The sequence below is a fragment of the Notechis scutatus genome, chromosome 3 (genome assembly GCF_049901735.1).
Source record: "Notechis scutatus isolate UNSWTSFEM ecotype Mainland chromosome 3, rNotScu1.2, whole genome shotgun sequence".
In the NCBI taxonomy this organism is placed as follows: Eukaryota; Metazoa; Chordata; class Lepidosauria; order Squamata; family Elapidae; genus Notechis; species Notechis scutatus.
In genome coordinates this window covers 207,566,364-207,592,391 of record NC_142011.1, presented here as the reverse complement: position 1 = coordinate 207,592,391, position 26,028 = coordinate 207,566,364, and the positions used below count along the sequence as shown (strand labels likewise).

The following is a 26,028-nucleotide window of genomic DNA, read 5'->3' as shown; positions in this document are numbered from 1 at the left end:
GTTGTAGGTACTCCTACAACTGGATGTTTTTAAGATATTGGACAATCGTTACTCTGAAATGGGAAAGTCTAGAAAAAAAGAAAAAGACTTTAATAGAATGAACTGGAAGGTCATCTAGCCCAGCCCCCTGCTCGAGCAGGAGAACTGTACCATTTTCAATAAGTGACTATTCTAGACCAAGGGTCTTCAAACTTGGCAAGTTTAAGATTTGTGGACTTCAACTCCCAGAATTCCTGAGCTAACATGACTGGAAGAGGAATTCTGGGAGTTGGAAGTCCACAAGTCTTAAAGCTGTCAACTTTGAAGACCCCTGGAATAGATACATAGAGAGAGGTAGAATAGATAGATAGAGGGGGAGAGAGAAAAGATAGAATAGATAGAGTAGATAGAGTAGATAAAGAGAGGTAGAATAGATAGAAAGAGAGAAATAGGATAGATAGATCAAGGGTCTTCAAACTTGGCAAGTTTAAGACTTGTGGACTTCAACTCCCAGAATTCCTGAGCTAACATGACTGGAAGAGGAATCCTGGGAGTTGAAGTCCACAAGTCTTAAAGCCATCAAGTTTGAAGACCCTTGCTCTATCTTATATGCAGCTCTATTATTCCCCTCTACTGAAGTGGTTTCCTGTATCACATTGCCCCTCCAGGTTTCATCTCTATTGTTCCTGTGATGCATTTCCTGTTCTCGTAGTACTCTAACACAAGGGTCTTCAAACTTGGCAAGTTTAAGACTTGTGGACTTCAACTCCCAGAATTCCTGAGCTAACATGACTGGAAGAGGAATTCTGGGAGTTGGAAGTCCACAAGTCTTAAAGCTGTCAACTTTGAAGACCCCTGGAATAGATACATAGAGAGAGGTAGAATAGATAGATAGAGGGGGAGAGAGAAAAAGATAGAATAGATAGAGTAGATAGAGTAGATAAAGAGAGGTAGAATAGATAGAAAGAGAGAAATAGGATAGATAGATCAAGGGTCTTCAAACTTGGCAAGTTTAAGACTTGTGGACTTCAACTCCCAGAATTCCTGAGCTAACATGACTGGAAGAGGAATCCTGGGAGTTGAAATCCACAAGTCTTAAAGCTATCAAGTTTGAAGACCCTTGCTCTATCTTATATGCAGCTCTATTATTCCCCTCTACTGAAGTGGTTTCCTGTATCACATTGCCCCTCCAGGTTTCATCTCTATTGTTCCTGTGATGCATTTCCTGTTCTCGTAGTACTCTAACACAAGGGCCTTCAAACTTGGCAAGTTTAAGACTTGTGGACTTCAACTCCCAGAATTCCTGAGCTAACATGACTGGAAGAGGAATTCTGGGAGTTGGAAGTCCACAAGTCTTAAAGCTGTCAACTTTGAAGACCCCTGCAAAAACCTCCAGTGATGGAGCGCCCATGATTTCTAGAGGCAAGCTGTCCCACTGGTTAATTATCCTAGGGGTGACATGATAGCAGTCTTCCAATGTTTGGTGGGCTGACACAAAAAAGAGTGGGTCAAATTATTCTCCAAAGCACCTGAATGCAGGACAAGAAGGAACAGATGGAAACTAACCCAAGAGAGAAGCAACCTGGAATTAAGGAGGAATTTCCTGATGGTGAAACCGATTAACCAGTGGAACGGCTGGCCTCCAGAATTCGTGGGTGCTCCATCACTGGAGCTTTTTAAAGAAGACGCTGGACGACCATTTGTCTGAAATGTTATAGGGTCTTCTGCTTCAGCAGGGGGCTGGACTAGAAGACCTCTAAGGCCCCTTCCAACTGTGTTATTTTGTTAATCAGTCTTGACTGCAGCTTGTGCCATAACATCGAGCGGGGCTGGATGAAGACCTCAAGTCCTTCAACTGTGTTATTTGTTAATTAATCAGTGGACTCTTGACTGGAGACGTTGTGGCTGTTCCATCCCTGGAGGCGTTTAAGAAGAGCCTGGCCAGTCATTTGTCTCCAATGGCACATCTGAGCAGGGGGCTGGACTAGAAGACCTCAAGACTAATGCGTTTAAGAAAGCCAGTTTGCCTGCCAATTGCGGGGCTGGCTAAGACCTCAAGGTCCCTTCCAGCTCTCTTTTTGATCGCTCGCTCGATCTCCTCGCGTTAAACGAACCCTTCTGAAACCTATAGGAATCCCGGGCCGTGTAGGCAGCCCTCGACCAGCCTCACGCGAGAAACGAAAGCGCAGCACACCTAGGCGGGACCGGATGAAGGATGGCTCTAGTTGCGCAACGCCCAGCCCGGGCTGGATTCGCCTAGTGCCGCACGTGGTCGCCTGCCCGCAGCCCCCTCCCCAGCCCAACCATTTGCTTTTCCCCACCCACCCCGACCCCAGAAGATTGCAGCCCAGCGATCCAGACGCATCTCTCTCGGTCTCTCTCTCTCCCTCGATCCGGAGCGCAGCAATTGAAGCGAAGATGCCAATCGGGATGAAGGCGCCTTTGGCCATCCTCTTGGCCGCCTGCCTCTGCGTGGACGGCGGTGAGGCCTCTGCCCCGGCCCCCTTGAGCCTCCCTCCCTTATTCCTCCCGGGGGTGGTGGGGTCTCCCTGCCTTCCTTTCCTGCGCCCACCCACCCACGTTCGCGTCTTGCGCCCGGGTGGGGAGGTGGAGCGCGCGCGCGCGCGCGCCTCGGGGCTTGCGGAGACGGATCCCGTTTTCCCCAAATGAATCGCGGGGTGGAGGGGGAAGACGAGGTGGCGCACGTTTTCCTTTCTCCCTCCCTCGTTTGTTTATTTATTTTTTCCTTCCTTCCTGCCTCCCTTGTTTATTTTTTCCCTTCCTTGCTCCCTCAAACCTTCGTTCACTTATTTTCCTTCCCTCCCTCCCCCTCTACTTATTTTCCCTCCTCCCCCCCTCTCTTATTTTTTCCTTCTTTCCTCCCTCCCTCGTTTACTTATTTTCCTTCTTTCCTTCCTTTACTTATTTTTCCTCCCTCCCTGCCTTACTTAATTCTTCCTCCCTCCCTCCCATTTCTTTCTTTCTTCCCGCTTCATTCGTTCCTTTTTCTCCCCTGCCTCTCTCCCTTTCTTTTTCCCTTTTCCCCCAGCAAAGCTTCTTGGCCTTCTAAACTGTGCTTAATGCCTCCTCGGGCAGGGTTGAGCTTCAGGGTGTTTTAAGTTTCTCTCTGGAGAAGAGGAATCGCTGCCTTTCCTGGGAAGCCAGGAAGAGAAATGCTTTCTGCACTTGGTCAGGGGCCCACTGGCACAGGTCCTGGACGGGAGGCTGTTTCGTTGCCTTCCTTATTTACTCAAGGCCAGCCTGCAGAAGGGCCCCTGTCTGGGGAGCAAGGGCAGGGAGGGGAGCCAAGTGGGATTGCTGTTATGGAAGAAGGCAGGGGAGGGGATTCCCATCCTTGGCTTCCCCAATCTGGAGAGCTTCTCTCATGGGGAGGAGAGGGCGCGTGCCCCTCTGTGTATGTGGGGGTGGGTGGGGAATCTGCCCCCAGTTTTGTTGTTGCAATTTCCCTTTATACTTCTGTTTACCTTTAGAAAGTTTAACCTTTAATCCCATCAAACAATGTGCCTCAAGCTTATTTCTTATCGTCTGCAGAGCTCCTTCTTCAGTAGAATAGAACAGAACAGAATAGAATAATACGGTTGGAAGGGACCTTGGGGGGTCTTCTGGTCCAGGGGTCTCCAAAACCTTGGCACTTTTAGACTTGTGGACTTACCATAATCCTCAGCTGCCAAAGCTGGCTGAGGAATTCTCAGAGTTGAAGTCCACAAGTCTTAAAGTTGCCACGATTGGAGACCCCCATTCTAGTCCAACCTCTATACCATTTCAGATAAATGATTTCTCTTCTTGAAAACCTCCAGTGATGGAGCACCCACAACTTCTGGTGGCAAGCTCTTCCACTGGTTAACTGTTCAGACTGTTAGGAAGTTTCTCCTTAGTTCTAAGTTGCTTCTCTCCTTGGTTAGTTTTCAACCGTTGCTTCTTGTCCTGCCCTCAGGTGCTCGAGAATAGTTTAACCCCCTTGTCTTTCTAGGAGCCCTTCAACTATTGGAATACCGCTATCATGTTTCCCCTAGTTATTCTTTTCTCTAGACTAGACACACCCAGTTCCTGTAACCTTTCTTTATATGTTCTACCCTCCAGGCTCCTAATCATCTTGGTTGCTCTTCTCTGCACTCTTTCCATAGTCTCTAAATCTTTTTTTATAGTGTGGTGACCAGAACTGGATGCAGTATTCCAGGTGTGGCCTTACCAAGGCATTATAAAGTGGTATTAACACTTCATGTGATCTTGATTCTATCCCTCTGTTAATGCAGCCTAGGACTGCATTGGCTTTTTTGGCTGCCACCACACGCGGCTGGCTCATATTTAGCTGGTTGTCCACTAAGACTTCCAAGATCCTTCTCACATTTAGTGCTCTTAAGCCTGGTTTCCCCCCAGTCTATATATGTGCTTTTTTTCTTTTTCCTTGCCTAAGGCTTCACGCTTCTCTACATTGAATTTCATTTTGTTGGATAGGATCCAGTGTTTAAGTCGGTCAAGATCTTGTTATATCTTGAACTTGTCTTGCAGGGCTTTGGCTATTTTTGCCAGCGTAGTGCGGTCTGCAAATTTCATGATTTCTTCTTTTCTTCCCTCAACTAGATCTTTTATGAAGACATTGAAAAATATTGGGTCCAAAAAAAGGAACCTTGGGATTTCTCTGCTGCTTACTTCCCTCCGTGTAGATATAGTTTGTTGTGGACTATATGTTAAGTATGATTTATCAGCCAGTTAAAAAAACCCCTCTGGTGGTATTGTTATTGTATCTATCTCATGTTTTTCTAGCTTGCTCAGGAAGTAGGTTGTGGTCTACTTTATCAAAGGCTTCTTTCTTCTTGGGAACAGTTTCATTCATTTAATGCGCCATAAGAAGCCATTGTCGGTCTTCTGATTTATTATTTGTATTTTCCATTTCATTATTAAGACCTCAGCTGGTTTCATTGGTGGCTTCTTTTCCTATAGCTCTCTTGACATTTTTAAATCCATTTTTAGATCCACAGCATCTTTTTCCATCTCACTTTTATCATATATATTTTAAACCCCATATCCACAAACTTTCTCTCATTTGGGTTTTGTCACCCTCTCCATTTCGGAGCCCTCCAGATGTTTTCACTGGGGAATTTGCAAGTTGGAAACCCACATATCTGGAGAACATTACACTGGAAGTGGGGCAGAAAGCACCCCAGTGGGTGAACAAGTCAAAAAAGTGCAAACTTTTAGTGATACTGGTCAGGATGGAAGAACCAGGTCCACACATTAAGGTTAAAATTGAAATAATTTATTGCTAAAAGCCTATGCACAGGAATCTTCTCAATGAACAATTGCTACCTTGAGTCCCATTGATCCTTGTATGTATGGAGATTCTCAACCATCCAGATTGTGGTTGTCCCAAAGATGCTTTCCAAATGTCAACTAGACTTGGTTAAGTTGTTTTCCTTGGAAATATTTTGCTTATATAAAAATGCTTCCATTCCCCACTGGTCGGTTAGAACTAAAGAAGCTTCTTGAAAGAGAAGTGAAACAATTTCAAGAAAAAAAAATCAAGAACGCCCAGTGGGCTTTAAAAAACACACACACACACATTTGGGACAACCACAATCTGCATGGTTGAGAATCTCCATAGACAAGGAGGTTGGACTTAGTTTGCTTGTGGCTACGTAGGGATTCTAGGCTGATTCCTTGTTTGACTCTGCCTCCAAGTTCTGCCACTTCTTTTCCTATATCATGAGCCCAAAGGAGAAGTGGGAATTCCATTATTATTAAATGGGAGTATTATCTATTACCTATTCATCAAACTACAGAGGGGGCAGGGTTGAGGGGTGGGGGAGGAGCACAGGATGATGAAGTTACAATTTTGATGTGCATTTTTAATAGCTTCGTTCTGCTGAGCTTGCAAAGAAAAAAATGAAAATTGCCCAAGATGTATTACTAGGTACAGTTGACATTTCACTGCCCATAATTTTTTGGGGGGAGAATAAATTTAGTTTGTTTATGCATTAATAATGGTTGGAAGAAATATCCGGTATGGTTCCAAGCTGGGAGAAAGAAGCTGGAAATAAAATGGGTGGCTTGCTAGTTGGAAAGAATAATGGAGGCTGGCTGAAGAAAAGAATGTCTCTGTTTGTTTGGATGCCAGAAACTTCAGGGACAGCAGGATGTTTCTGGGGTGGCTGACAAAATAGGGTGGGGATAGGTAGACTTAGACTTAGAATAACTTTATTGTCACTTTGGGTGGGCTTCTATACATTCTTTGGGATTTTGTGATTGAGATGCTCCAGGTGGGTTGTGCAATATAGTGAGCCTTGTGCCTTTTGTTATTCTAATGGTGGTGAGTAAATCCTATTATGTCCTAAAGGTTATATAACCTGTCCTTAGAATTTGGGTGGGGGGGGATGTAAATTCTTAATTTGTTTATGAATAGATTGGCCTGGATTTCTTAATGGACACAAAATATCCATTTCTAAAGACTTCAGGCATCTGCTGGAAGCTGTTTCTTATAGCAGGAAGACTGGGGCAGCCTTTCTGCCTTTAAAAGCATGTTTCTCCATTTCTCCTTTGGGGAAATACAACATTCTGCCTCTTTTAATATTTCCTGAAATATTTAATTCTCAGCCGGGGGGTGTGTGTGTCCCCCACAATACTATAAGATTCAAAAATAGTAGGACAGATAGGGGAGGGGAAAAGTTTGGAGAAAAAGAAAGAAAAGGCATTGACTTCCAACTCCCTTTGATGCAGTAGAATAACATATTAACATCAAACCTCAACTTAACTTTTACATAAAAGTATAAACTTTCTGCTGAGTTTAGAAAGAAAAAATGAAAATTGCACAGGATTGATTATCGGTACAGTTGTCATTTCACTGCCCATAAAATTAATAAAAGTTACTAAGCTGAATTAGGTTTTTTTTTTCATACACTTCAATTAAATATCTACAAAAGATGAAATCTTTTGGGTTGACATCTTTTGTAGACATTTAATTAAGCGTATGAAAAACACCCAAAGTTATTAAAAAGGAGAAAAAAATAGAAGGGAAGGGATAAAGAAAAAAAGAAAGAAAAAAAAAAACAAGTTTCCAGCTTTCCTCAATAGGCTCACCATGATAAAATAATCCAAAGTAATCTTTGGATCTAAAATTAAATAACTGCAAGCATTTCTATAATCAAAAATGTTTTGAATTGTCAAATCCTAAAATCAATGTACTATTTCTTTTGGTTTCCAGCACAAAATCCAAAAGTGATTTCCACATAGAAAGAAAAATACATAAAGACTTTTCTTTAACCAGGGTAGTTAATTTTGCCATTTGGGTCAGTTTAATTCACTTCACTCTCAATTAATCCATTGTGGGAATCTAGAGATCTTTCCACCTCTGCATATAAAAAACTCTGGCTGCCTTACAGAAACAAAATCCCATATATTTCCCCCCAAATGCTTATACATCAAACTTAAAAGAAAAACCTCCAGTTTTAATTGTACATGTGGTTTAAGAATTCTCTGAATTCAAGCACATGTTCGATTCCAAAAATCTCTTAGCCTTCTTACAGTTCCACCAAAGGTTTAAAAAAAAAGGTGCAATGGTAAACCGAGTTAGTTTTCAACTCCTTTAGCCTTTAAAGCACCATACAAACCACGGCTTGGATTCTTTTTTATAAGAAGTCTTCAACTTACAACAAATTCATTTAGTGTCCATTCGACATTATGGCGACACCGAAAAAAGAGTTTTTCACACTTGTTTAGTTTAGTTTACTTTATTGTGTTTGCACCTCGTACAACGAAATCTAACACCATCTTCAGTGCACATCATGACCATGATCATGAAAATAAACCCACGCATCCTTCACCTTTTACACATTGAACAGGAAATCCCCACACCACACTAACACTGCACTATACAGCAGAATTCAAAAGAGTTACTGCCCTGGGATAGAAGCTCTATTTCAGCTTATTTGTCCTTGTTTTTATTATTCTCTACCTTCTGCCAGATGGTAATAGTTTAAAAAAAGGGTTCCCTGGATGAGATGGATCTGTGAAATTGTTTTGAACTTTTTTAAGGCAGCAGGAGCTATAAAGCTCTTTCAAAGAGGGGAGAGGGCAACCCATGATCCTCTGGGCAATGATGTTAACGCTCTGAAATGCTGTCCTATCTGCCATTGTGCAATTGGCAAACCATACAGAGGTGCAGGAAGTTAAGATACTCTCTCTGGTGCAGCATTAGAAGGTCACCAGCAGTTTTCCATTCTGTTGTTGTTTCCTGAGAAGCCTCAGTTAGTATAATCTCTGCTGGGCCCTTTTGACCAGGGCTGCAATGTGAGCACCTCAGGTCAGGTCCTCTTTTAGGGTAACACCCAGAAACTTAAAAGTGGCCACTTGCTCCCCTCGGTCTCCATTGATAAGCAAGGGCTGGAGGTCTGATCTGTCTACTATCAGCTCCCTGGTCTTATTGGTGTTGAGGACCAAGTTATTGTCTCCACACCATGAAAGCAACCGTTGGTCCACCTCATCTTAATAGGCATCCCCCCACCCCTGGAGATAAGTCCCACCACTGTTGTATCATCTGCAAATTTAGTAATATTATTACTAGCGTGAGTGGGAATGTAGTCATGCACATAAAGAGTATAGAGTAAGGGACTCAACACGCATCCCTCAGGCATGATATTCTTCCGATTAAAATCGGAATTCCGATTTTTTTGGGAATCGCACCCTCCTTTCCCCCCACCCCTTCTCCTCCTTCCCCTCCTCTCGGAGGCCCTGAGTCAGGAGTTGCTGGCGCAGCTCTCGCGTTGGCTCCAGTCCGCGTTGCCTCAGGAAGGGAAAGGCAAAAGGAAGAGCCGCGGCGGCGCTTTGCAACGGCAGCAGCGGCTCCCGGTTTTGCCTTTCCTTCCCGAGGCAACGCGGACTGGCCGCGTGAGCTGCGCCGGCGGTAGCAACTCCTGACAGCCCCAGCCAGATACCTGAGCGGAGCCCAGGCGGTGCGAGCGGAGGCCGCTGAGCGGCAGGAAAAGGGAGCTGGGCCAGCCACAGACCAGCCTCTGTGCAACACGCCGCCGCCCGGCCCTGGCGAGGGAAGGCAGCGGGCGCTCCCCGGGCGCGCGGCAGGGGGTCTCTTTTGGCCGGCCCGATTTTTTTTTTCAGAGCGGAATATCATGCCTGATCCCTGCAGTCATGTGATCAAAATTCAGCCGCTTGACAACTGACTCGTATTTATGACAGTTGCAGTGTCCCAGGGGGTTACATGATCCCCTTTTGTGGCCTTCTGACAAGCAAACTCAGTGGGTGGTGGACGATGGTTCGTTAAGCCAGAGTCACTTAAGAACCATATTACTGACTTTTAACCACTGCAGCGATTTACTAAATAGGCGCCGGCAGGAAAAGTCGTAAAATGGGGCAAAACTCATTTAGCGACCGTTTTGCTTAGCAGCGGGAACGTTGGGCTCACGTGTGGCCCGGGGTGGAGGACTACCCGCATTTGTCAGAAATGGTGTAGGGTCTCCTGCTTGGGTGGGGGATTGGACTAGATGACCTACAAGGTCCCTTCCAACTCTGTCCATCTGACCCATGCCTCCTCTTGGCGGAGTGTTTATTGTGTCAATTTAAGATCTTCTCTCCTTGTGAAAAGCCAGTGGGTAGAAATTTCAACCTTGCGAGCCGATAGTATTCCACCAATTTCTGGTCAATTGTGCAATTATGTGGATGGGAGCTTCTAAATCTCACACAGAAGGTCTCACATAGAATAACAGAGTTGGAAGGGACCTTGGAGGTCATCTAGTCCCACCCCTTGCTCAAGCAGGAGAGTCCCTACCATTTCAGATGGTTCTTCGTTGTCTGGAGTGGCCTCCAGAAGAAATTTGGGGAATGGGTAGGGTGGGGGAAAGAAAGCCTAGGAAAATTGGGTTATGCCAGGGGAAATTTGCTTCTGCAGGATCAATTCCAGGTGGAGGATTTTTTTAAAAAAAAATACCAATAAAGGAGAATATTTGTAGCTGATTTGTGGGGTCCCTGATTCTCTCTGAACTTGGTAGGTTTCTTGCAGACCTTTCATGACACAACTTGTCAGTGCCTGGAGGAGGTGGGGTTTGCAGAGGGGAGGAGGAAGAGGAAGATGAGGATGGTGGGGCCTTTTGTGATCTCTTGGTTGTTTTCTTGCAGACGCTTCATTACCAAACTAGAGAACATCATCAGTGCTAGAAGGGAGTGGAGTTGAGGAGGAGGAGGAGGAGGAGGAGGAGGACGACTACGTGGTCCTTAGTGTTCTCTGAGCTTGATTATTTTTGCTTGGAGACGTTTCACTACCTAACTGGTTAGCATCATCAATGCTATAAGTGAGCGAGTGAGGTTTGTAGAGAAGAGGAGGAGAAGGAAGAGGAGATTTTGTGGGGTTCTTGATGCTCTCTGAGCTTGGTTGCTTGCAGACATTTCACTACCTAACTAGGTAGCATCATCAGTGTTTGTAAGGAGTATGGTTTGCTTTCAATTTATATTCTAGTATAGAGGTGAAGAAATTGGGCCCCTTCATGATTTGTGGACTTCAACTCCCAGAATTCCTGAGCCGGCATAGCTAGCTCAGGGATTCTGGGAATTGAAGTCTCATAAAGTCATAAAAGGGCCATCGTTCCCCACTGCTATTCTAATGGCTTGCCCTGTCAGTGTTGGTGGGAGAGACCGTGGGTTGTTTACTGTTGGCTTGTTTGGCTGTTCCTTGTCTGAATGATTTTTTTTTTTTTTTTTGTCCACCAAGTGGTGAATGGAGCTTTGTTCTGAGATTTTTCAGACAAGTGGACAGTTTTTCCCTACCCAAAAGGGGAATCTTGCCAATTTTGCTGAGCTGTTTAAGAGAATCTGGTTCATTGAGATAAAAAATATGGTTGAGGGACAGCATGGAGCCAACTGTGTAATTCCAGCAAATATGGTGGTTTGATAAGAGCGATAAAGGAAGTGAACAGTGCAGCCGAGAATGGGCTGCCTAACTTGACCTGCTTAAAAGCTAAAAACTGTGAGGTGTTAACCTTGGTTGGTGATTTGTCTCGTGTGAAATGGGGGAGAGAATAAAGGAGAGAAGCAACCTGTAGAACTGAGGGTAAATTTTCTGATAGGGAAATTCCCCAGAGTAGAATAGAACAAAATATACAACAAATAGTTATAATCTATTGTCCCTTTGAATGTACACTAATCAGCATACATTAAAATGAAATGTTACCACCTCCAAAATACACTACATAAAAATGAGAAAAACAAACAAATAATAAACACAAAATTATGCATTAAGGTGAAACTGCCTAACAGTGAAACCAATTAAGTAGTGGAATGGCTTGCCTCCAGAAGTTGCGGGTGGTTCCGTCGCTGGAAGTTTTTAAGAAGATTGTGGGCAACCCGTTTGTCTAAAATGGTACAGGGTCTCCTGCTCCAGCAAGGGGGCTGGACTAGAAGACCTCTTAAGGTCCCTTCCCACTCTATTGTTCTGCTGTGGTCTGTGCACGATCTAACCATGATGAGTCTGCACATGACTTTGAGATGGGAACCAAAAGTCTGAGATTTTCACAGCTGTGCAACAATATGAAGAAGCGTGGTTTTTTTTTTCTCACCCGTTCTTCTTTATTTAGTAACAAAAAGCGAAAAACATGCAAATTAGCTCATAACGAGCTTTCAACTGCTGAACTTTTTCTTCATAGGATGGAGAAGTCAATACCTTCCACTCAGCTCCTCAAAATCTGCATTTCCAACACAACCTAACCCTCCCCCCCAGAATAACTTTAGAGAAGAGATGGGCTGCAAAAAAAAATGTAACAAATAAATAAACTTCAACTCCCAGAATTCCCCTGCCAATATGCTGCCTGAGGAATTCTGGGAGTTGAAGTCCACAGGTCTTAAAAAGTTGCCAAGTTTGAAAAACAACAACACCACCACCATGGATTTAATTGAAGCCTGCATGGAGATTTCTCCTTCGCTCCTGGCATACCCATCTTGTTTTTGGCCTAAATTTGAGTGGCAGGAATTCTGTCGAGGTGGGAGAGTATGCGTTAATACATTCTGTAAAAGCTTTGTTGTGATCTGTGGAGGAAGTGTCTTCGCTCTTCAGCAGTTTGCAGGTTCATTTTAGGTAGAAAAAAGGCTGCAAAGAATTGCAACGTACTCCCTCACCTTTTCCAAATTTGTTCTGGAGGCCACCTCCCAAAAATGAAGAACTGATAAGCTGCATTGGTCCATGCACAATGGACTAGAAATGGTCAACGCTGTAGGCCAGAGGTCTCCAAACTTGGCAACTTTAAAACTTGTGGACTTCAACTCTATTTGAAGTTATAAAAGCTATGCTGGCTGAGGATTTCTGGGAGTTGGAAGTCCACAAGTCTTCAAGTTGCCAAGTTTGAGGACCCCTGCTGAAGGCCCTCAAGGTTGGAGAGTTGAAGAACGTCTGCTGGGTTGAGTGGGGCATCCTGTCCTTGGAGGATTCTTGGGTCTTCTCAGCTTCTTGGTTGCTCAATTTTTGGAGGAGCCCCAGTGCTGGTTGGAGATGGACCACTATGAGGGCAGATCTTGTCTGTGGAGTATTGGACCTTGGCAAATTAAAGGTGGGCGGACTTCGACTCCCAGAATTCTTCAAGCGGGATGAGGAATTCTGGGAGTTGAAGTCCACCTATCTTCAACTGGCCTTGGTTGGGAAATACTACTCTACAGCCAAGATCTTACCATCTCCAACCAGCCCTGGGACTCCTCCAAAAACAGGACAACCAAAGAATGGAGAAGACTCAAAAGTCTAGACAATGGTCGACAAACATTACCCTAGAGTGGGTGACTGAACAAAAATAGTACATCCGCATTCAATAACTTCTCCAAATAAGGATGTGAAAGTGGGACAGAAACAGTGGGGGTGTAAGAAGAAACTGGGCCATCTGGTTAGGAGGCCACATCTGGAAGTGTAAAATGGAGGGCAGGAGGAAACCCAGGCCAAGTATTTCAGCCCATTTGCCAAGTCCTGAGGGAACTCTGCTCAGAATGAGCTTTGAGAGTCCAGGTTAGGTGTATAGATATTAGATTTATATAGGTTGGATAATTATCTTGTATGTAATGTGATCATGTGTATATTAATAGTAGAAATATATGAATTGGATGATAGGTAAGATATGAATAGGTGTATATTAAATGCTTAAAGGATTATGATTGCTACTAGAAGTGTATATTGAGATATTGGTTAATGAAGGAAATAACAGATAACAGATAATCAGAGTTGGTAAGGGACCTTTTAAGTCATTTAGTTTAACCCTCTGCCCCAGCAGGAGACCCTGTACAACTTCTGACAGATGGCAGTCCAATCTCTTTTTGAAAGTCTCAAGTGATTTAAGCTCCCACGACTTCTGAAGGCAGGCTGTTTCATTGGTTGGTTTTTCTCACTGTTAGAAAGTTTCTCCTTATTTCCAGGTTGAATCTCTCCTTGTTCAGTTTCCATCCATTATTCTTTGTCTGGCCTACAAGTGCTTTAGAAAATAGCTTGACCCCTTCCTCCCCTCTGTGGCAATCCCCTCAAATATTGGAAGACCTCTATCATGTCTCCCCTGATCCTTCTCTTCTCTAGACTAGCCAAGCCCAGTTCCTGTAACCGTTCTTCATATGTTTTAGTCTCCGGTCCCCTAATCATCCTGGTTGCTCTTCTCTGTACTTTTTCTAGAGTCTCAACATCTTTTTTATAGTGTGGTGACCAAAATTGGATGCAATACTCTAGGTGTGGTCTTACTAAGGCTTTATAGAGTGGTATTAGTACTTCCCTTGATCTTGACTGTATCCCTCTGTTAATGCAATTTAGGATTGCATTAGCTTTTTTGGCTGCTGCTGCACACTGCTGGTTCACGTTTAGCTGGTTGTCCACTAAGACTCCAAGATCCCTCTCACAGGGATCTGTGTTAAGTCTGGTTTCACCCAGTCTATAGAAGGTTTCACCCAGTCTGTAGAAGAAGAAAGCAGGATGACATTTTTAACATAAATAGATGGGAAGACATAAATAAAGGAAATATGATTAAAAAGACACATCTTTGAATATTACAAAGATATTGGGGGGTGGGATTTAAAATAGAGATAGAAATAAGAGGGGAATAATAGTACATATATACTACTATACGAATAAGAGGGAGGAACAGAAAATGAAGGGCGGAAGTATTAGATATGTGTTAATGATATGAAATAATGAATTGTAATAATTGGGAGTAATAACACTCTATTTGTATCAAAATGTATGATACTGAGGTATCCCACCATTCATGTACTGATATCAGTGGTGGGATTCAAAAAAATTTCCTACCGGTTCTGTGAGTGTGGCAGGGGAAGGATAAAGGATACTGCAAAATCTCCATTCCTAACCCACTCCAGGGGGAAGGATAGTGCAAAATCCCCATTCCCTCCCCACCCCACTAACCTGCTTTCCAGCTCCGTTCTCCTGCGCAGGGCAACCAAAGAAGACCCAGCCAATCAGCTGCGACTCAATGGGAGGCAGAGAATAGATGGGGTTGGTGGGGCCAGTCAGAGGTGGGATTTGCCAGTTCTCTGAACCACTCAAAATTTCTACTACTGGTTCTCCAGAACTGGTCAGAACCTGCTGAACACCACCTCTGACGGACATGTATAAAGAATATAAAATAAAAAACTTGATTAAAAAAAAATAGAATGAACTTTGAGAGTCCAGGTTTGCCCACTCCTTCCCAGCAGAAGATGGGGCAGAAACCCATAGATCTACTTTCAGTTCCTCAGCTGAAAAGGACACCAGATCCTGCTCAGAAGAATCATATTTGTCAGAACCATTTTTTTTTAAATTTCCAAGTTGTCATTTATGGCTCGTTTTATTTTATTAAAAAAAAAAAAAAAACTTGCCAGCTTTTCCTAACCTCCAAATTCTCAAACCCTCCATGGGGCATCTATAGAAGCCCAGTCATAACATGGTTGAATCCAGGGGGTCTAAAAATGCCTCTATGCATAGATTCAGAAAACAAATAGACTCAGAAAACAACAGCTGAATGAAAAACTGCTGGTGACCTTCTACCGCTGCACCATACAGAGTATCTTAACTTCCTGCACCTCTGTATGGTTTGCCAATTGCACAGAGGCAGATAGGACAGCACTCCAGAGGGTGAACGTCATTGCCCAGAGGATCCTGGGTTGCCCTCTCCCCTGTTTGGAAGAGCTTTATAGCTCCCGCTGCCTTAAAAAAGTTAAAAACAATTTCACAGATCCATCTCATCCTGGGAACCCTTTTTTTAAACTATTACCATCTGGCAGAAGGTAGAGAATAATAAAAACAAGGACAAATAGGCTGAAAAACAGCTTCTATCCCAGGGCAGTAGCTCTTTTGAATTCTGCTGTATAGTGCAGTGTTGGTGTGGTGTCGGGGATTTCCTGTTCAATGTGTGAAGGGTGAAGGACGCGCGAGTTTATTTTCATGATCAAAAGGGCAGTAGCTCTTTTGAATTCTGCTGTCTACTGCAATATTAATTCAATATCGGGGTCCTTCCATTCAACATATAGGATGTGAAGGATGTATCTTTGTGTTTTATTTTCATAGTCATAATGTATATACTGAAGATGGTATTTAATTTTGTTCTACGAGGTGCAATGACAATAAAGTAAACTAAAACTAAACTAAAGATTCCTGATGAATCAGGAAAGGGGATTTTTGCAACTTTGGCGGTGGAAGTCACGAGAAGAAGGAAGGGAGGGGAGAATCAGTGCCAGGAACACTTATCTAAGGAGGAAAGAATGTGGACTTTGAGGGTTAACCCCAGAGGGTGAGAAGGCATCTGCTTCAGACCTTCAAGAGATAAAAGCCTGGTCTCCCAGTTCACAGCCAGAGAAAGTGAGCCAGAGATCGCTGTGTAGAAGTAGTTGAACAACATCTCCCAACCCAGGAAAGGAGTAGGGAAGGGTGCTGGGAGTTATAGTTCAGGAGCATTTGGAAGACCGCCTGTTGTCCAATCTTGAGAAGAAAGTGTCATCCCAAGAAGAAGAAGAAGAAGCTGACCAGGGTGGACGTAGGATTTAAGATGAGTACAGATAGAGACAGTCTCTACTTACAACCGAAATAGAGCCCAAAATATCTCTTGTTAAGTAGGGTACTGGGAGTTATAGTTCAGGAGCATTTGGAAGATCACCTGTTGGCCAATCTTGAGAAGAAGGTGTCATCCCAAGAAGCAGCAGCTGTCCAGGGCGGGCATAGGGGTTAAGGATGAGTACAGGTAGAGATAGTCCTTGAGGTATGACCACAATGGAGCCCAAAATACCTCTTGCTAAGTGAGATACTTTGTCAAGTGAGCTTTGTCCCATTTTACGACCTTTCTTGCCCCGGTTGTTAAGTGAATCTGGCTTCCCCCCCCAGTTGACTTCGCTTGTCGGAAGGTCGCAAAAAGGGGTAGCACGTGACCTTGGGACCCTGCCACGGTCACAAGTATGAACCAGTGGCCAAGCGTTTGAATTTTGATTACGTGATGGGGGAGGGGGGGAAGGTCGTAAGCGCAAAAAATTTGGTCATAACTCACTTTTTTGTCAGTGCTGGATGTAGCATTGCAAGTGTGGTCTTACCAAAGCACCATAAATGGTATTAACGCTTTGTGTGATCTTTATTTTATCCCTCTTGTCAATGCAGCCTAGGATTGTGTTAACCTTTTTGGCAGCTGCTGCACACGGCTGGCTCCTATTTAAGGGATTGTGCAATAGGACTCTTAAGATCCCTCTCACAATTACTACTACCGAGCAAAGTATCATCTTGGTTTTTTCTTGCCTAAATTTAAATTAAATTTCAATTCAGTGTGTGGAGTGTGGTAGATGTGTGTTTGTTTATTTTCATAGTCATAAATTGTACACTGAAGATAGTATTTAATTTCACTGTACGAGGTGCAATGACAATAAAGTTAACTAACTAAATGTAGATTTTTTTTTAACCATTAAATTTCATTTTGTTACATAGTGCCCAGTGCTCAAGTCTGTCAAGATCCTTCTGTATCTTAAGCCTATCTTCTGGAGTGTTGGCTTATTCCTGCTATTCCGAAGAAGGGATTGGACAGCCATTTGTCTGAAATGGTATAAGATCTCTTGCTTGAGTTGGACTAGAAGACCTCCAAGGTCCCTTCCAACTCTATTATTCCGTTATTCTCCTTGTCTTCTGATAGGAAAGTCTGCTATGCATTGGCCCTTGTAGGGAGTTGGCCTTCCTCGTGTCCTTAACTTTCCTGTTTTTTTAAAGGTTGCCCTTGTCAATGATTCAACAAAACTGGGAAATGGAAAGTTAAAAGCCTGAAAGGAAAGCCAGATGGAAAATTTATGTAATTTGTTGGAACAAAGCCAGCCTAGGAAACAGAAAGCTAAAAAAAAAAACCTGAAATGAAAGCTGAATGAGGAACAAAAAGAACTATCCTTTAAAAAATAATAATAGACATGTTCCTTGCATATTGTTTGAAAAACCAGGCTAGGAAATCGAAAGCTAAAAGCTGAAAAGAGAAAGCAGGAATGGGGAACAGGCAATTTTTCAGACTGTCTTTATGCTGTGGTTTTGTTTTGTTTTGTTTGTTTGTTGAGGGGAGGGCAAACAAAGGATGCAGTTAGGGACAAACCCAAATATAACAAAAAGAGAGGGTGGGCAACCAAAGTTGTGTTACTGTTTTATGGAAAGTTGCCTGGGTAAAGTTTTCATGCGTGTCTTCTCAGGCTTAATTCCTTTACTTTTTAACCTTTTTTAAAAAATGAATTTCATGGACTTGACTTTGCAACCATTTGTCCGGAATGGTATATATAGTGTGGAAAGGGAACTTCACGAGGACAGTGGTGTCACCCAAGCAGGAAAAGCCCAAAGGGAACATCAGGCCAGCCATAAAACAAACTTGCATAGGAAAAGGAATCAAATAAAAGGTATTAAAGAAGCCCCTTAGACAAAAGCCCAAATAATTAAGAAAACTAGGGAAACAAGAAAAGAAAACCCTTACAAACACAAGACATGCAGCAAATCAGCAAAACAAACAGAGAAAAGACACAAAATATATTACAAAGGAGACAGACAGGATATAAGAAAACAAATATAAGAAACCATTAAGCTAAAAGAGATTAGGACGAAACCGATAAAACAATCAAACCACCCCGCAAAGTTTGCCTTCCACACCCTGCGGAGTTTACCCTCCGGCGGGAAGAAAGACAACCCCTGACAGGATTTAAAACATTAAGAAGTACAAACACAAGCACTCACACAAAGGGAGAAAAGGGTATAAAAATCAGGGACTTACCATTCGAAGGTAGCTAGCCCAGGAACGCAGCCTCCTCGCTATCTCTCGCCTTCCTGAAAAATAAAAAAGATCCGGCTTTCAAGCAGTTGTCCGTATCCTTGCGCCGGAGTTCTCCCAGCGGGAAAATTCGAATCCTCCGAAGAAAGGCATTTTGACAGCCTTTCAACAATAGGATTTCCGGCTTGAGCGGGAGGTTAGACTAGAAGACCTCCAAGGCCCCTTCCAACTCTGTAATTCTATTATTCTGCTATAGCAGTGATCCCCAACCTTTTTGACGCCGCGGCCCGGTACCGGCATCAGCTGGGCGCCGCAGCCCGGTATCCGGCATCAACTGGGCGCCGCCATCTTTTTGACGAAAAGTGCTTCGGTGATCTCACGGAAGCACTTTTCGTCAAAAGATGGCGCATCGCTCCGTGAGCTTTTTCGGTAGAAATGGCTTTCTACCGGAAAAGCTCACCGAAGCGCATACCGCCATCTTTTTGATGAAAAAGTGCTTCTGGTGAGCTTTCTCCCGGAAAAGCTCACCGGAAGCACTTTTTACCAAAAAGATGGCGGCGCCAGCAACCAGCGGCCCGGTAAGACTTGTTCCGCGGACGTGACGTCCGCAGACCGCGTTGGGGACCCTGTGCTATAGTAATTGCTTTTAAAAAGCCTAAGTAAAAGCTACTTATGACCGGTTCCTGAGTTCCAGTGTCTGAAGATATAAATGAAAATAAAAGTTCGACTCTTTTAACAATTTTGAGTCAGGAGTTTGCTTGGAATATTCGGCTGTTCACCTGGACTAAGTTGAATTTTTCAAAAAGAGTCTGGACAACCATTTGAGTTACAGTGGCAAAATGAAAATAATGATAATTCAGTGTGGGTGATTAAATTTTTAAAACTTCAATAATTATAATTAACTATATGCAGTACTCTAGGTGTGGTCTCACTAAGGCTTTTAACAGATTAACAGAGTAGGAAGGGACTTTGTAGGTCATCTAGTCCAACCCCTCACCCAAGCAGGAGGCCCTACACCATCTCTGACAAATGGCAGTCCAATCTCTTCTTGAAAGCCTCCAGTGATAACGCTCCCACAACTTCCGAAGGCAACTTCTGTTCCATAAGTTGCTTGTCCTCACTTTCAGAAAATTTCTCCCTGTTCAGTTTCCATCCATTATTCCTTGTCTGGCCTTTGGGTGCCTTGAAGAATAGCTTGGCTCCTGTCTCCTCAGGTCCTTCTCTTCCCTAGACTAGCCATGCCCAGTTCCAATAACTGTTCTTCATATGTTTTAGTCTCCAGCCCTCTAATCATCTTGGATGCTCTTTGTACTTTTTCTAGAGCCTCAACATCTTTTTTATAGCATGGTGACCAAAATTGGATGCTGTATTCTAGTGTGGTCTTACCAAGGCTTTATAGAGTAGTATTAGTACTTCCCTTGATCTTGATTGTATCCCTCTGTTAATGCAAGTTAGGATTTCATTGCCTTTGTTGACTGCTGCTTCACACTACTGGCTCATATTTAGCTGGTTGTCCACTAAGATTCCAACATCCCTCTCCCAGTGACTGCTATTAAACCTGGTTTCTCCCAGTCTATATGTGTACTTTTGGTTGTTCTGCCTAAGTGGAAGACTTTACTTTTCTCCACATTGAATTTCATTTTCTTAGTTAGGACCCAGGGTTCAAGTCTGTCCAGATCCGTCTGGATCTTGAGCCTATCTTCTAGGGTGTTGGCTATTCCTGCCAGCTTAGTATCATCTGCAAATTTGGTAATTTCCTCTTCTATTCCCTCATCTGTCGTTTATGAAGATATTGAAAAGTACTGGGCCTAAGATGGAACTTTGTGGTACCCCACTGCTTACATCCCTCCGCGTAGATGTCGTACCATTAAGGACTACTCGTTGAGTATGGTTTGTCAGCCAGTTAATTATAACTTTTAAAGCTTCAATGATTACAATTTTTAGACTGTAGCTTAATAGGTGACTGTCTAATTACCTGGCAAAATTATTACCCAATTCCCTGGTTCTGTAAAGGGGAACTACTAATTTTGGTTTTTTTATCACTATTTTATCTTATGGAGGCCTGCAGTGAGAGTTGATAGCCAACTGGTGGCAATATCTCCTGCAGTGTGAGCTGATGGCCAGTAGGTGGCGATCTCTAGCTTTTCATGGATGCTGTGTGAATCTCTTCTCCTATGTTTCTACCTTCAGGTGGGATCATAATTGCGAAAGTTTTAAAAGTAGTCACTTAAGGAAGATTAATATACCTATTTTGTGGAGGAAGCCACCACTTCCATACACTCCAAAAATGCCACACCAAAGAAAGCAAAATCAGAGTATTACTTACAGCATTACTTCCAATGCACTGCTTCTACTGGGTATTTTAAGGGAATGGGCGGGAGAACATGGAACATAGAATAATAGAGTTGGAAGGGACCTTGGAGGTCTTCTAGTCCAACCCCCTGCTCAAGCAGGAAACTCTATACCATTTGAGACTAGTGGCTGTCCAGTCTCTTCTTAAAAACCTCCAGTGATGAAAACACCCACAACTTCTGAAGGCAAGTTGTTCCATTCGTTGATTGCTCTCACTGTCAGAAAATTTCTCCTTATTTCTACAGTAGGTTGAATCTCTTCTTGACCAATTTCCATCCATTGTTTCTTATCTTACCTTTTGGCGTTCAGAAAATAGCTTGGTCCCTTCCTTCTCTCTGTGGCAGCCCCTCAAATATTGGAAGACTGCTATCCTGTCTCTCCTGGTTCTAGACTAGCCATGCCCAGTTCCTGTAACCATTCTTTATATGTTTTAACCTCCAGTCTCCTAATCATCTTGGTTGCTCTTCTCTGCACTCTTTCTAGAGTCTCAACATTTTTTCTGTATTGTGATGACCAGAACTGGATGTGTGGTCTTTGTAAAGCAGGACTAATAGCAATAGCAATAACACTTATATACCATTTTATAGTGCTTTATAGCCCCCTCTAAGCGGTTTACAGAGTCAGCATATTGCCGCCAACAATTTGGGTCCTCATTTTACCTACCTCGGAAGCATGGAAGGCTGAGTCAACCTTGAGCCTGGTGGGATTTGAACTGCCAAATTGTAGGTAGCTGGCTGCAGAAGTAGCTTGCAGTACTGCACTCTTAACCACTGCTTCTATCTCTCTATTAAATTAGGGGTTGCAGGAGCCGATGGATGAATTATGCACCGAAAAACAGGGAATGAAGCTGTATTGAAGATTTGTTTTGAACAAATCATTATTTTTTTAAATAAATTACTCATTTGTAATTTGACTGTCCCAAAGTCCTCTGGTTGGTTTTCATGCTTGAAACGAAAGCCAGTTGTGTCCCAGAGGAGACAGTGAGTTCTGGTCCTACCTTAAACATTAAAGCTAGTCGGGTGACTTTGAACCAATCACCAGGTGGTGTTGAGTTCTAGTCCCACCTTAAGCATGAAAGGTTGTTGGGTCCTGGACCAATCACCGGGAGACAATGAGTTCTAAGGTAAAGGTTCCCCATGCAGATATGTACTTAGTTGTGCTATTCATTTCTGTCTCTAGGGGGCAGTGCTCTTCTCTGTTACAAAGCCAAAGAGCTAGCGCTGTCCGAAGACGTCTCCGTGATCATGTGGCCAGCATGACTAAACACCGAAGGCGCATGGAACGCTGTTACCTTCCCACCAAAGTGGTCCCTATTTTTCTACTTGCATTTTTTAAGTGCTTTCGAACTGCTAGGTTGGCAGAAGCTGGGACCAGTAACGGGAGCTCACTCCGTTACATGGCGCTAGGGATTCAAACTGTTGGCCTTTCTGACCCAACAAGCTCAGCATCTTAGCTACTGAGCCCTTGTTCCACCTTAAACATGAAGACCAGCTGGGTGATTTTGAGCCAATCACCAGGAGGTAATGAGTTCTAGTCTCTCCTTAAAGCATGAAAGCTGACTGGGTGACTTTGGGTCACTCACCAGGTGACTGTGAGTTCTTATCCTATCTTAGCCATGAAAGGAAGGTGGATAACTTTGGGCTAGTCCCCCTCTTTGAGCCCAGCCCACCTCACAGGGTTGTTATTATTGTGGGAAAAATCGGCACCTTGAGTTATTTCTAAGTATAGTAAAGGCAGGATAAAAAAAAATAAAGTAAAAATAAATAAACAGTTTCACTGCATATCTCATCTTTACGAAATCTTTTTTTTTTTCCCCCCCTAGTTTTCTCACTGGTCTGTTGGTCGTGCGACAACGTCGAATCGAACTCGCAGTGCTGGGGGATGCAAACCTGCTCCAATGGGGACAATTACTGTGCCACCACGTATACCGGTGGTGGGATTGGTATGTTACTGTGGCGTGTTGAAATGGCAGGAGGACCATATCCCTTCCTCCATGGGTTGGCCTGCTAAATCAGGGGTCCCAAAACTTTAAGCCACAGCCCGCTCCCGGGCCGTGGCCTATTCGCAACTGGGCCACATGAGTGGAGGGCCTGGTGTGTGTGTGTGTGCATGTGCAGTCTGTCTCACACAGCGGGGGTGCCGGTGCTCGCAGCTCTACTCACGCGCACCCGTTGCTCACACAAATGAAGCTGGGTGTGATGACCCGGGACAAGGCACAAAGGTCACACACACTGCTGAGAGTTCAAACTCCCCTTTAATGCTCCAGATTTCCCCCCAAACGCTCCCAGGTGTCTGGCAAGTCCCAGAGCAAAGCACGCACACAAACACACAGCAGCCTCAAGCTGCTTCCCAGTCCTACCAATTTGTCGGGTCAGCCTGTGCGGTTCCCGCCTTCTTTCTACTCTCCCTGCTCATGGATCAGGAGGGGGTGGTCCTTGCTCATCCCCTGAGCTCCATTCCTCCTCCTGTCCGCTGCTTGCCCTCTCTTGGTCATCCTGTCCCCTTTCCTCCCTGCCTACAAGTTGTCCCAATCCTGAGGGGCCCTGCTCCTGCCCACGTTCCTCTGAAGCCAATGAAAGCCGCCCCCTCAATCTCTTGTCAGCTCCGTTGTCCTCCACAGATTCAGGCTCCACTGTGTGCGCGCATGTGGGTGAGCCTAACCCTGGCCCAAAACCATCCCCGCTCTCCGCCCCCCACGCTGGGCCAGCAATCCAGAAAGTTTGGAGAACCTGGAACTGAGGGATATTGTGTTTTCTTCCCAACTGTTCCCCCCCCCTCTTCTCACTGTAAATATATGTCTCCCGTTGTCACCTGGTCCCCTTTTGCAACCTTCTGGCGTGCAAAGTCAACGGGGAACCCAGGTTCCCTTCACTATCGTGCTACCAACTTAGGAAGGCAGTGATTCGTTCAACAACTGCAGCCAGGAAGGTCGTAAAATGGGGCAAAACCTACTTAACCCCTGCCTCACTTAGAGCAATGGAACTTTTGGGTTTAATTGTGGTTTTACGTTGAGGTTACTTGTTGGCCTCCAACCATGAAGTCTCTCTCTCTGTTTAACAGTCTGCTTGTTCTGACCCAGCTTTCCGAACGCTACAAACCCTCTGAAGTTAACCCAAAAGATTCCGTTGTTAGGAACCCCGGCAAAAGTTGCTTTCTCACCGCAGGCTAACAAGTACAGCCGGCCGGAAGATGAATACTTGTCTGCCACATCTCCGCCCCCTGCCTTTTATCCCCAGAGGTAGGGTGGGGGCTTCGCTAGCAGCGGTGGCTTTTCCATCCCAAGGACCGGCCTATAGATTTCCACTGCTCTCCTCTCCTCTGCCATCTGTGCATCAGGCAATGGACCCAGTTGTTCTTCCTCTTCCTCATCAGCCACCTCCAGACCTGGGGGTTGTTGACGCTCCATCTGAGGGGTGATGGACGGCCCAGGCTCTCTCTGCCAGCTCCATTTCCTCTTCCCCCACGGAACTCCCAGGTTGCCGACCCTGACTCCCACACCTCCTCTTATTCGGCTGTTTGAGGGGCCAGCAGCCGACAGGCCACAACACTGTTGTTGTATGTGACTCGCAGGAAGTCCACAAATGTCTTCTGTTCTTTCATAAACACTCAGAGGTTTAACCTTCTTTCTTATCCCTCCCCCCCTTCCCGACAGGTGGATATTCCGCTCAATCGATCAGCAAGGGCTGTGTGGCAGTTTGCCCCAGCGTCGGGGTCAATATTGGCATCGCAGCCGTATCGGTCCAGTGCTGTTCCTCCTTTTTGTGCAACACCAGCGGGGCCAACAGCATCCAAATCAACCACTTGGTGTTGGCCTTGGCTACGCTTGCAAGTTTCTTCTATCTCTTTGGATCCAGGCTGTGATGTGGGGATGCGTCCCTCTGGCTGCATCAGGCGGATGAACGAGGTCCAGAAAATTTGTGTGTCTCGAGAATGCCATTCTCTTTTCTGCTTTTTTAATCTGAGATTTTATTAGCTTTATGGAAATACTTTTTTTTTCGGGGGTGGGGTGGGTGGGTGTTGTGTTTTCTAGCGTCGCTTTGGATTGTCGGGAGGCGGAGGCACAGCTAAAAGGAGAGAATCTTTGGGCCATAAGTTCTCCATTGAACTTTTTAAAGATGTGTGGACTTCTGGGAATGGAAGTCCACACACCTTAACATCAATGAGATCTAGAAACGCCGCTCTCGGCCGCTGTGGCAAAGTTTGAAATCATTTCAGAGGCCTTAAAATGTTTTTGCTTGGGTGAGAAGATGCACACAGTTTTGGGTGGAGGTCTGCTATGCAAACGCATTTTTGTCTGTTACAATCACACTGTTAACATTTGAACCCATTAAAATATATTACATTTTACATTAAGCATGATTGTGTGGTGCTGCTGCTGCTGTGGGCCTTTTCAATGGAATAAACACTTGGATCCATAACAACTCCCTTTCTTGTTTCTCTTTCTTTTCCTTGCCATGTCCCATTACTGTCAGGGCTCCAACAAATCCACCCCCATTCAAATCGTAAGTCTCTATCCGCATCTTTCAGAGTAAAAAAAAAAAAAGATTTATTAGGAGTGGCCATGTTGGCATTACCTGGGTGCAGCCGACACATCATTCATTTCAGCCTTGATCCTGGTCTTCCCCCCCACTCCCTGGATGTATATTCTCCAATGGGACACACCCATAGCCAAGAGTCATCAATCATGCTCTCCAGTAATATTCTTGCAGCTTTGGGCTGCCAAGGCATTTGAGGAGTGCACTGTTTTCCCCCACTCCCTTTCTACTGGCAACTAAAAAAACCAAAGGAATATTTTTTTAGTTGACAATTACGATTTTTCAGGATAATGTTTTTTAGGGTGCTGATTATTCAATTTTTTATTGGCGCGCCCTGTTCTCAGGGGAGCCCTGAAAAAAAATCAACAGGCACATGATTACATTAGGGCGTAGGGATGGAAGGGACCTTGGAGGTCTTCTAGTCCAACCCTCTGTTCAAGCCAGGGATATCTTACAACCAGAAAGCCCAGTTGCCTCCTCCTGGAAAAAATCATCTTTGGGACAAGGATAACCTGGATGACTGAGTATCTATACAAACATCCATCACTTGAGGTTTTTTTTGTAGAATCAGGGTATTCAAGTCTGATAAATTCAGGATTTCCAAATAGAGAGGCAGCCCTTTTTAGGTATTGCTCCAAGGGCTCCAATCACAATTGGGATAACACATGATGATTTATTTTTCCAAAGTCGCTCAACTTCAATTTGTAAGTCCCGATACTTTGTGATGTTTTTCTTGCTGCGTGTCTACAATTCGTGCATTACCAGGTATTGCAATGCCAATGAACCAAACCTTTTTCTTCTCAACTATTGTTATGTCAGGCATGTTATGGGCCAATTGCCTGTCCATCTGAATTCTGAAGTTGCACAAGATCTTGACTTTTTCATTCTCCAAGACCTTCTCAACCTGATGTTCCCAGTAGTTGTTA

At 44.2% G+C, this 26,028-nt stretch overlaps 1 protein-coding gene across 1 annotated transcript; it reads left to right on the top strand.

Moving 5' to 3' along the window:
* Positions 1-2,194: 2,194 nt before the first annotated feature.
* LOC113428360 (lymphocyte antigen 6E-like) lies at positions 2,195-24,988 on the top strand. Its single transcript, XM_087962272.1, has 3 exons — positions 2,195-2,461; positions 22,390-22,509; positions 24,220-24,988. Exons 1-3 carry the CDS (start codon positions 2,398-2,400, stop codon positions 24,426-24,428), a joined length of 393 nt encoding a protein of 130 aa, XP_087818398.1. The 5' UTR covers positions 2,195-2,397; the 3' UTR covers positions 24,429-24,988.
* The last annotated feature ends 1,040 nt before the right edge of the window (positions 24,989-26,028 follow it).